General features: G+C 34.9%; 2 protein-coding genes across 6 annotated transcripts; one reads left to right on the top strand and one right to left on the bottom strand.

Annotated features, from left to right (window-relative positions):
* Positions 1 to 3,604: 3,604 nt before the first annotated feature.
* si:ch211-76l23.4 (uncharacterized) lies at positions 3,605 to 5,927 on the bottom strand. Its single transcript, XM_067374116.1, has 4 exons — positions 5,861 to 5,927; positions 5,347 to 5,470; positions 5,025 to 5,154; positions 3,605 to 4,697 (listed from the first exon to the last, which is right to left on the bottom strand). Exons 2-4 carry the CDS (start codon positions 5,450 to 5,452, stop codon positions 4,496 to 4,498), a joined length of 438 nt encoding a protein of 145 aa, XP_067230217.1. The 5' UTR covers positions 5,453 to 5,470; positions 5,861 to 5,927; the 3' UTR covers positions 3,605 to 4,495.
* Positions 5,928 to 6,379: 452 nt separating this feature from the next.
* On the top strand, positions 6,380 to 16,317 carry ift70 (intraflagellar transport 70). 5 transcript variants are annotated; one of them, XM_067374129.1, is made up of 20 exons: positions 6,380 to 6,554; positions 6,703 to 6,768; positions 6,976 to 7,185; positions 8,568 to 8,624; positions 8,949 to 9,084; positions 9,362 to 9,466; positions 9,543 to 9,671; positions 9,955 to 10,004; positions 11,947 to 12,099; positions 12,244 to 12,309; positions 12,556 to 12,609; positions 12,700 to 12,765; positions 12,899 to 12,975; positions 13,136 to 13,346; positions 13,850 to 13,897; positions 14,047 to 14,118; positions 14,240 to 14,343; positions 14,800 to 14,878; positions 15,382 to 15,511; positions 15,798 to 16,316. In XM_067374129.1, the coding sequence occupies exons 1-20, from the start codon at positions 6,501 to 6,503 to the stop codon at positions 15,932 to 15,934; spliced, it is 2,004 nt and encodes a 667-aa protein (XP_067230230.1). In that variant the 5' UTR covers positions 6,380 to 6,500; the 3' UTR covers positions 15,935 to 16,316. The 5 variants fall into 5 exon arrangements, with proteins under 5 accessions (XP_067230230.1, XP_067230239.1, XP_067230249.1 ...); XM_067374138.1 differs by having other exon boundaries at positions 12,905 to 12,975; XM_067374148.1 differs by having other exon boundaries at positions 12,700 to 12,753; positions 12,905 to 12,975.
* Positions 16,318 to 16,411: the final 94 nt, after the last annotated feature.

A 16,411-nucleotide genomic window follows, 5' to 3' on the forward strand; every position in this document is an offset into this window, starting at 1 on the left:
ATAATGCTTTGGTTGCTCTAGAAAATTGAATGCAAATCAAGTTAGGTTGAGTCATGCAGAATAAATGTTTTTGAAGGACAGTGAACAGCATAAACAAGAAAAGCCATATTTATGTTTTCCATTTATTTGTATCCGATTTCTACTTATTAAGGTTCAGCTGTACCCTCTGCCAGTGTCTCAGTGAACAGTAAATGGACCCTTCTTAGTTTCTGTAGGGTCACAGTAAGTCCGTCTGGCACAAAATAGCCTACCAAGAATGGTGCACTTGAAGCACGACTCTAATTTATTGAATTCAACATACTCACAAACCCAGATGCCAGAGATGCTGAATGTTTGCAGACTTTTCTTTAAATAATCCCTTTCCTCTTTCAAATGTATTTGTTAAAATCTAATAATGCTCTTAATTTGGCCTTTTAGGTCGAGGTTATTGCAGTTTGTTGCTTTGATGTTTAACCCGGAAATGAGTTAACATAATTCTTCAGATTTTATCGTCTTGGCAGCGTCTACAGTTGTAAGACCTCCAATATCTTTGGATTAACTTCTCAGTCTCCTAGAGCTTGTTAAATCTTTGGTCAAGATGTGCACTTTGATTGGAACTCAGTCAAGATTAAAGCGTGTCTGTCACTGCTTTTTACTGATGTGTGCCCTCTCTCATGGGGGGTGACTGTACTGACCATGTTACATAAAGATGTCCAAGAAAGACATGAAGCAGAAAAGAAAGAATTAATTAGCATTTATAAAAACATACTTAAGAAATTAGAAAAATGTGGACTTTCCAACTACAGCAAATAACAATTTACCATATCATATCACATATGTTAATATAAAGGTTTAATATTTATTAAACAGAGTGAAATACTGGGAAATACCTTATGGCAGTGATCTCCAACCTTAGGCCTTAGTGGATAAAAAGATGGAGTACCACCTGTTACATATTGTATAAAACAGTGTTGAATTTAAACCCTGTCCAGTAAAAATACTAGAGTACAATATTAATGTGATGTTTACTTTGCACAGAGTAATGCACACTTGCAATGTTTCTGGTATTAATTTATGATATCATGTGCATTGATCTCTCATCTACTTGATAGCTTGATAGTTGAAATCATTACTGCATTGCTGCCATATATCCAGTATGAATCTATTATGGATTTATGACAGTAATTCCAAATGCCCTCAGAGTCAATCCCCAGAGATCTTTCACGCACACATTGCAGTTCACTTAGCTTGCAGTAGGAGGTGCTTTTTTTAGTGCCATGACATTGTCTGAGCACTGGCCTTGAATCAAACGAGAGAGCTCAACAGAAACTAATAAATGTGGAACTTGATCATTCCAGTGCAGTCACTGTCCTTCCCAACTTCTTAAAATCGCCATCTCAATTTTACAATTGAGCTTTTGATTATGCTCTGTAAATGACTGAGAAATCAATAAAAGATGCCCCTTATGGGCATTTTCCCAGAACTAGGAGACTTGCATGACATAAGTGGTCCATGACTCAAGGTTAAAGCAATACCAGTTGTTCAAGCCATATAATGAATAAATGTTGAAAATGGTCAAAATACTTTCCTCTGACCCTGGTTTGAAAGCTTCTTTTTTAAATCAAAAGTCATCAATTAGTATTTCATGAGGCGTATCATATCTAAATTTCCCATGCGTACATGTTTGCAAATGCAATATGTTCACTGCATGTGTTCATACAGCATCTTTAATATATTTCTATTATGTATAAGACTTAACATTTATATGAGTAAATGAAATAAATCTGTAAAAAGACAAAGACCTCAAGTTTTTAAGATGCATTGAGGACAAGGCCTCTGCTTCTGAAAGTATGGTTATTTTGTCTTACATAGCTTTTGTTTCATTGTTCTTTGCATCTCTGAGGAACAGGCATTGTAACATCTCTAGCTAATACTGAAATGCTTTCTGATAAAAACTGATTATCAGTCAGATTTATTACTAAGCCATTTTTAAAGAGATATAGTGCATTTAAAAATGAAAATACCATTATTTACTCAACCTCATTGAAAACCCTAGTCCCCAGCCACTATTATCGAATGGAAAAGAGCAGTGTGAACATTCTTCCTAACATCTCCATTTATGTTCCACAGAAGGGCGTCATACAGAGTTGGAATGACATAAGGGTGAGTAAATGACTGAATTTTCATTTTTGTATGACAGGTGTTTGTTAGCCTGCATGTGTGCTACAGTATGTATAATGCCATAATGTGGATAAGCAACCAAGGAAGATTTGACTTGATACAGTCACACAAGACTTTCAATAACTTTCAGATTCCTTTGCACCAGTGATGGATTACAGTCATGAAAATGAATTTACAGCTCAAGATACTTATGGGAATAAGAGATGAAGATGATTATACAATGTAGGGCTGTTTAACAATTTTTCTGCCCGCCTTTGAGTGAGATGCTTCATAAATCTTCAAAGATGTAAGAGACTTCCTTCTGAGAGTTATGATGCCTCTGTCATCAAGTGTACATTTATTTTTATATTTTGTGCTGATTTTGTCTGTTAGTGTTGTTCTGTTTGGACATAGATGATATAACGGACATAGAAGATGTGGTAACTGGTAACCTAAACTTATTATTTTGAGAAAAAAAGACTAATTCGAGAATTGAACCAAAGCGACTGAGAAAAACTGTAACATATACTCACAGAGAGACACAACATTGTATTTCCTCCTGGTGGTCACACATAAGCATCACAGTCTGTGGTTTGTGGGCCTCGTTCGTGAAACATAAGCAGAATTTTTGTGTAAATCAATTGTAAAACTGCTTACATAAATTGTTTTATTGAATTGAATGCACCAATTTACGTAAGAATGTTTTTATGAATAATTTAAATCGTTTCATAAATGAGGTCCTGTATAGTATATGTAGGGTCACAAAATGATGTATTTGGACACTTTAGACACCTACGAATGAATGTCTATGTGTTATATAATTATATATATATATTTGATTTTTGATCATTTTTGATCTATGCAATGAAAAACATTTATTGTATTTGGCCTTGATGTCCAGCTGACTCTTAGCACTGACTCTTAATTTTATGTGTTTTAATGAGAGGGTACATTTTGAATTATAGTAATAAAGTGCTACAGAAGACCTTATATTACCAAATTGCTGGCCATAAATTATGATATAAACAGTGTCAAATAAAAAATTGACCTCTTGTCTAATGCTGCTTGGTTTTCTTGATTCTTGACTGCAGAAAATCTGTATAAGATAGATAGATAGATAGATAGATAGATAGATAGATAGATAGATAGATAGATAGATAGATAGATAGATAGATAGATAGATAGATAGATAGATAGATAGATAGATAGATAGATAGATAGATAGATAGATAGATAGATAGATAGATAGATAGATAGAAGTTCAAATAAATAATGAAACAAAAAATGTTTTTGGAAGTGCTTCTTCTAAAGGTTTTTGTGATGCTGAGTAAAGAGAATGAGACAAACACAAATATAATGAAAGCTAGTTGACTATTACACAAAATAAACACCACACTATTATGCACAAAGCTAATTATGTCAAAAGTTAGCTAACACACCGAAACTTAGGAGTGAATGCAACAGACTGAATTTATTATAGCTTACATGAGATGGCAAATATGAACCAAGAGATATTAAGCATCTAATTACCATGCTCATCAGATTATAAGCATAAATACACAATGGAAAAACACAATTTATTTTGTTCCTGAAATGTTCTTAGCTTGTACATAATCAATTTATACCTGCATGAGTCATTGATCATTTTGAGAGCTGCAAATACCACATATCACTTCACTGACAGTCATGCATATTTGAATATACTCATACAGACTAATTCCAACTACAGGTTTAAAGTCAGTGAAATGAAATACTCTTGTTCTGAATAACAAATGCGGGTAACACTTTAGATTAGGGTCCAGTTCTCACTATTAAGTAACTATTAACTATGACTTTTGCCTCAATAATCTAATTACAGCTTATTAATAGTTATTAAGGTAAGTTTAGATATTGGATAGGATTAAGGGATGTAGAATATGATCATGCAGAATAAGGCATTAATATGTGCTTTAGAAGTATGAATATAACAGCCAATAATATGCATGCTAATAAGCAACTAGATAATAGCGAGAACTGGACCCTAAACTAAAGTGTCACCCAAATGCATATTTGTTTCTTTTTGATTAGGAGTAATAGAAGGTATTCTAAAAATAAAGTCCCAAGTCAACAGCTGTGTCTATTATTTTTTGCAACAGTAATTATGAGCAGGCTGTCACATTTTAAATTGCTGCTTTCAGATAAACCACATAGAGGGACATTCACCAAGTTCAGCATATTGTTTATTACCTGTTTCCCAGCAACATACAGCAACAAGATGCCAAAAGAGTGAGAAGCTCAAAGAAAGACTGTGAAACGAATCTATATGATAGTCGTTTGCTGTTAAGAGAGACCCAGCTCTACTCGAGCACAGAGCTTTTTAGGAGACAACAGGCGCCTTCTTAATGACCCGTCTGCGCACAGGGTTAGCAGGTGCTGCGCTCGCGCTGGCCCTCTCGGTCTTCAGTTCATCGATAAAGGTTTCCAATGGTCCAAACTTCTCTGTCAGCTCACCAAGATGAGTTTTCAGGGCATTGAACTCTTTGAACAAGTCATCTAGTGCCTCAGAGAGAGGTTGGATCCTGGAAAGAGTTAAAGTGAGAAAGAAATATGAGAGAAGGAACAGTATAGCGCAGTCGCTGGTTGGCATTGAGCATTGAGGAATATGAAGATGACTAGTTTCCAAACCATAAGGAGACAGGAAGTTCCCCATTAAGCACATAAAATATTTTGCAAAGTCTGCAGCATAATGAAATGTTCTGCTCTAAAAAGAACACAGTCCACATTTTGACATAACTGCTGATACCAAAATAACAATGTTGTGTTCCTGCTTTTTTTCTGTCTGTGCAAAGAAAGAATGCCTGAATCTGAGAGCTTGTTGTGAGACATTGAACCTCATGAAAGTCTACCTGGAGTAGTCAGGCAGCAAGGACTGATGGTCGTTCTGCAGGAGTCCTTTAACTTGGTTCAGGATGTCAAACCTCCAGTCATCAAGCACTTGAGTCAGATTTGCAACTCCTCGCATGCTTACTTTCTCAGCTGAGGACCCAAACAGCAATATTGTTTACATTCTTATCAAACAAAACAACAGTAATGTTATCTAGCGTATTTTTTTTAGGTTCATATGAATGAAAAAATGTGAAACCATACTTCAAAGCATAGCAGCCAGAACATATAAATGCAAAAATAAACCAGTATGTGTTTTATTAAACAAAAAAGACATCCGCTCACAGCCGTCACGGTAGTTCCACTCCTCTTTTGCAGGGCGTCTCCTCTGACCACAGACTATGACCACCACGGTCATGGTTAGGAACAACAGGCTCACCCTGAAACTCATCCTAGTTCTTGATGTTTCCTGCACAAGTACAACCAAAAAAACTCCTGAAAGCAAATGTTAAAATCACTGCCCAGGTCTTTTTCTTTACTCTTCTGAGCAGATGATGTATGTTTACTGAGAGATCAATCAATCCCTGTGCTACTAAACTCACAATTAATCTTAATCCTAAAAATAATATTGGTGCATAAACACTATTTGGTTTCAGGGCACAATCTGTGCTGACTTGCCTGATAGCTGTTCATGAAATTTTCTTCAATGGTCTGTAAGACCATGTGCATGTAAAAATAGAAAATATATCTATTCTGTTTTACATGCATGAAGAAACTGATACAAAGAACAAAAACAATCTAGATTCTTGGAATAATAAATAATAGAAGTGTGCAGGTCTAAATACCCATGTTTACATACCAGTCAGAGAGTTTGGGAAGATGTGTGCTCTTTACAAGTGCCCCTGCAGTTCTGTGTCAGAGTTGTTGCTTCAGTCTGTCCCAAGACTGCAGAACACTCCCTCCTGCTTTAAAACATTCCCTCATCACACACATCTTTTCCAAACACTTGGCTTGTATGAGCAAGCCACTATGGTTTGAATGTCAAAACTCGTCCTTGAGATCCAAAGAGTTCTGTGAGGATTTGATTGCTTATTTGTGACTTGTTTGTTTGTTTGTAGCCTGACACGTTATTTTTTAGTATATTAAAGAGATTTATAAAGGCTTTCATTTTAAAACTGCCTGGAATTTGAGAAGTTGGATATAATTGTTTTAGGCTATATATAATGAAGAACTTCACAGCCATATTCCAATATCTTATGGAGAGAAAAAAAATCATAATTTTATTAAGATTAAAGCACAAATAAGATGTCTTTCAGCCAAGCAGAGACCCACTGGAGTAATGATAAAATGATTACGTCACATCCGTTTTGGGGACGGTTGCTTAGCGACAGGATGGTTGCGTCGTGTCTCTGAAAAACAGAAGGTTGCATCTTTAACTTTAATCATTTTGTTTATGTTTGTTTATAGGATAAAGTTACATGTAGCGCTTGTGTTCGATAATGCCGCTAACGACGATTAAAGACGGAGAATACACGGCCACCGTGTACAAAATGGTGAGTTATTAGCTGCAGATGCTAACAGGCTAGCTTAGTTACCACTGGTCTGTTATGCTGGTTGCTTGCATTCACGCTTTTAGCGAAACGTTTGTCGTTTTATAGAAATGATTGGCTTTTTACTAATCCTTATTTCTTTCTTTATAAGATCAAAGAAGGGCGATATGGAGACGCAATTCACATTCTGAGCAAAGAACATCAGAAACATACTAAAGTAAGTTACAGCAGTCAAACTGGTCTCGTTCTTTACACTGAATAAATCAGTAAACGTCTTGCTCTCTGTTGTTAGGGAAAACAACCTAAACCTGCCTATATATATATATATATATATATATATATATATATATATATATATATATATATATATTATAGAGAGAGAGAGAGAGAGATTTTATTTGACAATCTCTCTGTTTCTGTCCAGTCCAGGGCTGCTCTGTCTCTCTTAGGCTACTGCTATTATCACATGCAGGACTTCACTAATGCAGCAGAATGTTATGAACAGCTGACACAGCTTCACCCAGAGGTCGAAGACTACAAACTTTACTATGCCCAGTCTCTATATGGAGCGTGTGCATTCCCAGAGGCCATGAAGGCTACTTTTCTCTTGGACAACACAGCTAGTCATACTAAGGTGGACGCACATATCAACTTTTGTCACATCTGCAAAGAGCCTATATACAATATATATATGTATAATATGTATATATGTATATAATATGTATATATAAAAAAAAAAAAAAAAAAAAAATATATATATATATATATATATATATATATATATATATGTATATATGTAGCTGTGTGTTTTTGTCTGGATAAAAATAGGATTCCTTTTTTTCTTGCATATTTGAATGGTTATTCAGTTGCTTGTAGCATCAAATTTGAAGATTTTTGTTCATTTTATTTATTTATTTATTTTGGTGGCTTATTTTGAGGAGTTTCCCACATATTTTCACAGTTCTGGGGAAGGTAAAACAAGGTATCCTAGATTTTTATGGTAAATTTTGCATTTAGGTAAATGTTAGAAGATCCATGAGTGGCTAAAGTCACACAGAAGCTCAGCATCTGTAAAGATCATTAGGTAACCCTTTATAATACGGTTCATTAGTTAACATGAACTAATAATGAACTGCACTTCTGCAGCATTTATTAATATTTGTTAATGTGAATTTCAATGTTTACTAATACATTGTTTAAAGCTTATTAACATTAGTTAATGCACTGTGAACTAACATGAACACACAATGATCAACTGTATTTTCATTAACTAATGTTAATCAAGATTAGTGAATACAGTAACAAATGTTTTGCTCATGGTTAGTTCATGTTAGTTAATACATTAACTAATGTTTAACTAGTGAACCTTATTGTAAAGTGTTACCGATCATTATTAGACTGCTATTTTAGTAAAATGTTTGTATATTACATCAATTCCTCTACCATTCAAAAGTTATGGGTAAGTTTTTTTTTTTTTTTTTTAAAGAAGTGAATACTTTTATTAATCAAATATGCATTAAATTGATCAATTGATAATTGTTACAAAAATCAAAATAAATGCGTTTAAAAATGTTTTTGTTCATCAAAGAATCCTGAAAAAATGTATCACAGTTTCCACAAAAATATGAAGCAGTACAACTGTTGATAATAATAAATGTTTTTTGAGCAGCAAATCATCATATCAGAATGATTTCTGAAGGATCATGTGACACTGAAGACTGGAGTAATGATGCTGAAAATTCAGCTTTGATCAAAGGAATAAATTACATTTAAATTTATTAAAATAGAAAAGTTACTTTAAATTGTAATAATATTTTTAGAAAAATCGCAGTCTTGAAGGGCATAAGGGATTTCTTTTAAAAACACTTAAAAAAATCTTACTGACCCCAAACTTTTAAACAGTAGTGTCAGTTGAAAGAACAGCTTTTTACTGTTTACTGGGAAGATCCTAACATGTCACATTGTATTCCTTATATTTTAAAAAGAAATATAATTATTTATCCTATCTCTAAACAGATGGTCAAACTGCAAGCTGCAATTAAATATGGAGAGGAAGATTTTTCGGGAGCAAAGGTAAAGGTTTCTTTCTTCCATCATTTTTTCACCCTCATGCCATTCCAAACCCTTTCCTTCTTCCATGGAACACATTTGGAGAGCATGTAGTGGTCCGGAGGAATTTATATATTCATATGTATATGTTTCTAAGTGCAGATTTTGGATAAAAAAAGCTTTTTTGAGTGAACTATCCCTTTAAGTGTCCAAATACTTTTTGTGGCCACAGTATACATGAAATATCAAGTAAGAACTCTGAGGCATGCCACATGTGGAAAATGAATCACCATATGACCACATGAATGACGGTTTGTTTTGTTGGAATATTTGGTTTTGCTTCTCCAGACTCTGGTTGAGCTGTTGCCTCAGGATGATCCAGACTACGATGTGGATCTCGGATGTTTGCTTTATAAGGAGGGCGAGTATGAAGAGGCTTGCAAAAAGTTTATGTCCTCCATGAATGTACTGGGCTACCAGCCAGGTGAGCATGAGCTTCTTTAGCACTGGTTGAGCTGAATTATAACTTTGTGTGTTTGTGGTGTCTACATGCAGAAGCTTAATAGACAAAACAGACAAAAACACAAACTGGTCTTTCCCAGTAAATGTTTTGCCAAGAGTAACAAAACATAACATTGACTGGTTGACCACACCGCGTAAAGGTAGTAATTTTGATTTTTATGGAAATGAATGTGGAAAGGAGACCTTTTGACACACTGTGATGGTTTCTAAAACTAGCTAGATTGTTTTTTCCGTTACAGATCTGGCATACAATATAGCACTCTGCTACTACAGTTTAAAGCAGTACGCTTCAGCACTCAAATATATTGCAGAAATTATTGAACGAGGAATCAGAGAGCATCCAGGTATGTGTAACAGAAAATCTTTTAAGATGTGCGATGTTATACAATTAATTTCAGTTAATGATTCTTATGTCTATAGAACTCAGTATTGGAATGACAACAGAAGGCATTGATGTAAGAAGTGTCGGCAACACCCTCGCCCTGCACGAAACCGCTTTGATTGAAGCCTTTAATCTGAAAGCGGCTATTGAATACCAGCTGAAGAACTGTAAGTATAGATAAACCATCCGACCTGATGTTTCACTTAGGCGCCTTCCTATCATATACTTTTTGATGTGCACTCTATTAATAAACCCCGAATCTGCCTCCCAGGATTACTAATGGCATTTGTATTAAGCATTGAAGTCCGCAGCAGTGTTTTGCTCAGTGGCTTTCTGCAAAATTTAGCATGGAGTTCTGTTTTGACTGCTCAATGTAGTGGTAACTACTGTTGAACGTCAGAGAATGTAATTCAGTGATACTGGCCTGTTATCTCTAAATCTTTTTTGCAGATGCTGCAGCACAAGAAGCACTGACTGACATGCCCCCCAGATCAGAAGAGGTACTAATAATGTCACTTCCCTGGTAACCCCTTGCCCCCTTGACACTTGGCGTTCACATGCATTTTGTGTCCGGATAGTTTCTGTTTAGCAAAATAGCATTTAAGTGTGTCTGTTTGCACTTATCCATTCGTTAGGAAAACAGCACTTTCATATTGCATCAGAGGTTGCATTTACCAAACATTTTCTGCCATTTAACTCATTTTTAAAACAGTAATGGATCACTCAAAATGCTTTCTTTCATTAGGTATCTTGTCTATTGTGATTTTCTGCTTAAAAGTAAAGGATGTTAATAGGGATTCAATCGGAAGAAAAAGGAGAAAAGTACATTTTAATGTGCTCTGCAAAAACAGACCATGAGGGAGACGTGAGAAAGGATTTGGGGAGAGATATGAGAGATTCTAAGTGTAGTTGAGTGAAATAATTCATGGGATATTGTTCATTAAATTGGGCGAGCAGATTGCAAGACATCAGTGTCTGTTGACTTATTCATATTTTGCAAGCAGAATAAAAAGAGAAGAAGCTGCAAAAGCTGTTTAAAGACTGATAAAATGGAGCATGATGGAAAATGCACAACCTAGTCCATCAAAGTGATGGATAATTATTATTTGTAGCGCCACCTCATTATATATTACTTAATCAACGTGATCATTAGATATTGCTTTAATCAAAATGCATTTGCATTTACACCTTGTGGCATTTATACTTGTCAAATACTATCTCTAACCATCTCCGAAGGTGGTTATTCAGTGATGCAAGCACAATCTGATCATGTCGGGTGCATTTACACTTGACTTTAAATGTATTCAAGTGCTGTCCGATTGTAATCTGATCAACAAAAGCACCTGCTAATGTATTTATTGCACTTTTCTATTTATTCAAGTATATTTCCAGGTGATTTAGATAAAAAGATCCAAGTTCTGTTTTCTCATTTCTGAAGCAATTCAGAAAACAAAGGCTGCCAGATAAGATGAGATGCCTGTCAAGAGAATACTTTCTTCATTAGTTATGCTGTTTGATCTGAGCGTGCTCACTCTTGCAGGATAGCTTCTTATGAAGTCATAGGCATGCCAATTCACATGCACACTCGTGGAACTTTTATCCTATATTGACAGACCATGTGAAAGACCATGTCAGTTTGACACTTGAATAGCACAATTTAAGTTGATTTTCCTAAATACTTACAAGATTGTCTCTAGTTATGCACTGGGAATTTTCTGTTTTTGTGATTCCGGTGCAGGTTTAATCCTTTTCTGCAGGGGTTTGTATTGTGAGAGCTGGTAAGCCCACACCTGCTGGCTGGAATGAGGGTGGGCTGCAGAGACATGTTTTTGTGCTAGTTTGTGCTGCACCTAAAAGTTAATGAGTCCAAACAGTGATCCGTCTTACATAAGCACTTATTAAATACACTGTTTCTTCCCGTAGGACAGGTATTTTTAAACACTGCATCAGTAGCTAGGACTATCGCAAGGAATGCACCAGATTTTAAAAAGAATTTCGGGTACTGCACTAAGTAATCTTCACAGGGTTATGTTATTTCCGTGAAAAACATCCTAAATAGAAGGAAAATGTCTTACTTAACTGATTTATGATTGAACTAATAATTATACAGTGCAATTTTACTGTTAAGTTTATATATAGATAACCCTCCATGCTGAAGTCTTTAGTTTATCCAGAGAAGGAATTCTGCATATGTTTTGAGAAATGCACATGCGAACATAGCCATATGCTGCCCTCTAGTGAACCAGAATGTCACTGTGATGATTTACCATAAATGCATTAGACAGTTTAAAGTTTTTATGTCAATAGCAAGTTATCCTTTAGTATATTTCACTCCTTTAGTCTCTTTCTATGTGTAAGAAATGCTTTTAGATTAGAAAGTTGGTCCATATGATGATATAATGATTATGTCCATTGTAAGTATCTCTTTTTTTTTACATTTAGGAGCTGGATCCAGTCACTCTTCACAATCAGGCCCTAATGAACATGGACACCAAGCCCACAGAGGGTTTTGAGAAACTTGCTTTTCTTCTTCAGCAAAACCCCTTTCCTCCTGTCACTTTTGGCAACTTATTATTGCTTTACTGTAAATTTGAGGTGAGTGTACTTCATTAATGAGTGTTCAGTGGCATAGAAATGACACACGTCAGCTTTAAAGAAACTATAAGAAACTGTATTATATTTTTCTTTCAAGAAGTGAGGTTTCTTTGTTTTGTTTTGTTTTGTTTTTTTTGTCTATAGTACTTTGACCTCGCCGCTGATGTCTTGGCCGAAAATGCTCATCTCACTTACAAGTTTCTCACACCGGTAAAGCAGACATTTTATTTCCCATTAGCTCTGCACAGAAAATGCAATCATGTAGAAACAAGTCTCTACTTCTTATTAGCTCAGATAGTTGTTCCAGTAATAGCATCCACATTGATTCCTATTGCCATAAGGCATTTGCAAGTAATAACACACCAGGTGATAATTACAGAACTGCCTCATTCATATTGACATATCGGTCCGAACTCACATCAAAACTATAGGGCTCATTTTTGTTTTTCTTTATAGTATCTCTATGAGTTCCTGGACGCCATGATCACATGCCAGACAGCGCCTGAGGAAGTGAGTGATCTTTTGCAGAATTTTCTGAGTTGGCAAGTATCTAGACAGCATTTGTTTTTTTTAACCAATTTAACTTTGTATGTCATGCAGGCTTTCCGTAAATTTGATGAAATTGCTGGAAAACTGACTGAGCAACTACGCAAGGTTACGAAACAGGTTACAGATTGGCATTTTGCCTTTCAAGAATTCACAGCATTTGCAACACTTATGTCAAATGTTACTCCCTGAATACACCATTAAATCAATGTCTGACACTGAAAAGGCTAATTTAAATTCTCTTTCCTCCAAGGTGCAGGAAGCAAGGCACAATCGGGATGATGAATCCTTAAAAAAATATGTCCAAGACTACGATGAGGTTCTTGAGAGGTAAACTTAAGACTCATTTATTATATTTATGCGTTTAGCAGATGCGACTTTCAAAAGAAGAGATTACTAAAGCTTCATTCTTCGATTTCTGTTCCTTTATTTATGTAAATGCAAGTAAAATGGGCACTGTATGTAAATATTTTTCTTGAACTGTTTTAAGGTACATTCCCGTGCTAATGGCACAGGCCAAAATCTACTGGAACCGTGAGAACTACAGCATGGTGGAAAAGATCTTCCACAAGTCACTGGAGTTCTGCAATGAGCATGATACTTGGAAACTTAATGTTGCTCATGTGCTCTTTATGCAAGATAACAAATATAAAGAAGCCATTGGTTTCTATGAGCCCATCGTTAAAAAGCATTATGAAAATGTAAGTATAATATTGCTGAATACGCTTTTTTTTTTTAGATAAACTTACGAAATAAAAGTCCTCAGAAAGTCTGCACTCTGAAAATCAGAAGGATAGTTTAGTAAGAATCAAGGTTGAAAATAAATTGTGTACATTTTCCTTTTTCAGATATCTTAGTGACTAAGTAAAGAAGTAAATATTGTGTAAAATTAGTGACATTTCATCAGTTCTATGTATATCTGCAGATATCTGTATCTGGAATGGTCATTAAAAATAACCTAAATCAGTCAACCAGTAGTGTTTAGCATAAACAGTGGGATCCTGATGTATTTTTAAAACATTAAAATAAGATAATAGCAGTGAACTTAAATATAATCTGAAGAGATGTAATTTATCTTTGATGACTCATGGATATATTGTGTATAAGATTTCCTGTGATGGTGGGTGATATTTCTATTTCTAATTATATAACAAATCTAAACATTTAAAATCAAAACATGTTTTTTTACTTCTCTGCTTGCTAGCTGGAACAGTGTAACATTCAAGAGTGTCCCTGCAAAACAAAACCCTCGGTAAAATGATCTGTGACTCTAGGAGTCTTGCTGTGTGACTGCATGGAGTTTGCAGCATGATGGGGTTTTTTTTCCCCCTTTTTTTCTTTTTTTGGAAGAGTGTCTGTTATTAGAATCCTTTCAATTGATTGTCACATTTTTTTCTGTAGATCCTTAACGTTAGTGCGATTGTTCTTGCTAACCTGTGCGTGTCATACATCATGACCAGCCAAAATGAAGAGGTAAAAATTTTAATCATATTTAAATATAAATATTGATACCAATAGAGCAGCCTTGTTTCATCATATTTTTCTCTTTCTTTTTTTTATTTTACCCATCTGGTGTGCATCTATGTGTGTACAGGCAGAGGAACTGATGAGGAAGATAGAGAAAGAAGAGGAGCAGATCTCTTATGAAGAGCCAGACAAAAAAGTCTTTCATCTGTGTATTGTCAACCTTGTAATAGGGTACGTACAATATTTTTACATAATTGTGTTGAATCAACTCATGAGAACAATCATCACAAGCATCAAGTTATCACTTTACTTTGACTTTCTGAAATATCACACAAATAATACATCTGAAATATCAATATAACACAAGATGACATTATGAGAGCAGTCTTATGTAAATTACTACACTGTTCAAAAGGTTAGGGTCAGTATCTTTTTTTTTTTTCTAAAGAAATGGATACTTTATACATAATGGATACATTACATTTATTAAAGTGACTGTAAAAAATAAGGATTTCTATTTCAAACTGAACTTTTTATTCATCAAATAATCCTGAAAAACAAAAAAATGGTTTCAACAAAAATATTAAGCTGTTATCAGCATTTAAAAAAATAACAATAAGAAATGTTTCTTGAGCAGCAAATCAGCATATTAGAATGATTATCTGTAATACTTATAATTTCTTCCAGGACTTTGTATTGTGCTAAAGGGAACTATGACTTTGGTATTTCTCGTGTCATAAAGAGTCTTGAGCCATACAACAAAAAGGTAATCAATATATCATTTAATGTTTTTAATAAAAGCCATCTTCAGACAGCGCATGAACTTTCAGATTCCTTGCTTGCTGTATTTCTCTCAGTCTAGCTCAGTTACTATCCTCAACATGTTATTTTTGTGTATTCAAAAAAATGTTGAAGAGGTCTTCACTGTATCCAGCTGCATAAACAGTGTTACTCAAGGAGTTCTCGCTCTCATGACACTGTAGCAGATGTACAGAACTGGATTGCTACTGCAATTCCTTTTGTCTTCTGTCACACATTTACATGAGTCTGTACTGAATATGTAAATTTAAATTATGTTTGATTAGATCAAATCAAAGTCAATTAAAGCATGCCTATGTCAAAATATAGACATGCTTTCTAAACACGTTGAATTTCCTACGGTGGCAAGGTCTTTAGTCTCAAGTTGTTCTGGTTTTACTGATGTGATTTCCATGTGATATTATATAGTAATTTTGAACTTGGCGTGACAATGCCATCTTGTGTTTTCAGCTTGGAACAGACACGTGGTTCTATGCTAAGAGATGTTTTCTCTCATTACTGGAAAACATGGCCAAACACATGATCATGCTCAGGGATTCAGTGGTGCAAGAGTGCATTCAGTTCCTTGAGCACTGTGAATGTAAGTATTTCCTCTAAAGAAATGGTCTGATCCCACAGATAGTAGCTCTAAAACAGGTGCTGTATCCTGTTTCAAATGTAGCAGGACTGTGTCAATGCAAAGCTATAATCCTCCTGTAATACGGAAAGTATCAAAATCTAATCCAGTGATTATGAATTTCCTGTTGTTTTGATTGTTTAATTCAGTGGGGATGAAATCCTGTTTTTTGAAAGTTGATACACTAATTAATTTTCAATCCTGAGATTCTCCATGGGACTAATTACTTTTTTGTAACCCTCCTTTCTAGTGTACGGCAAAGATGTGCCTGCCATCATAGAGCAGCCTCTGGAGGAGGACCGCATGCACATCGGCAAAAACACTGTCACATATGAATCACGCCTGATAAAAGCTCTCTTCCATGAAGTCACAGGATGGAATGAGTAATCCTTAAACATCAAATGTCTATATTAGAACAAGATATTGGGCAAGTATTCATCACAGACCACAATTTTTATAGATGGACTGTGGTTTGACTAATAAGACATCTCAACATGGCAACTTTCTAAGCAGCTTTGGAGAGATCATGCTGTTTCTGGACTCAAGTCAAACATGCATTTTTAAGCATGCATTCTCTTTAATAATGAGCCCACAGGGGTTCACTCCCTCCAAATATGAAAGAGAAAATATTAACCAAAGAAGGGCATTTTTGTTTTTCTTTTAATCTAAGCTGTGGTCATGTTAAAATGATGCTTCTATTTAACCTTTTATGCCCAATGCATTATCATAGAAGGCATTCAAATTGTACAGGCTTGGTTATTTTTCCTCATAATAAAAAATGCATAATTGTAGATTTTCTTTATTATCAAGTATACATTTTCTTTATTTGATTTTAATTTTCCTGTAATTTATCATCAAAACCTG

This window comes from Chanodichthys erythropterus, chromosome 3, assembly GCF_024489055.1.
Source record: "Chanodichthys erythropterus isolate Z2021 chromosome 3, ASM2448905v1, whole genome shotgun sequence".
NCBI lineage: Eukaryota > Metazoa > Chordata > Actinopteri > Cypriniformes > Xenocyprididae > Chanodichthys > Chanodichthys erythropterus.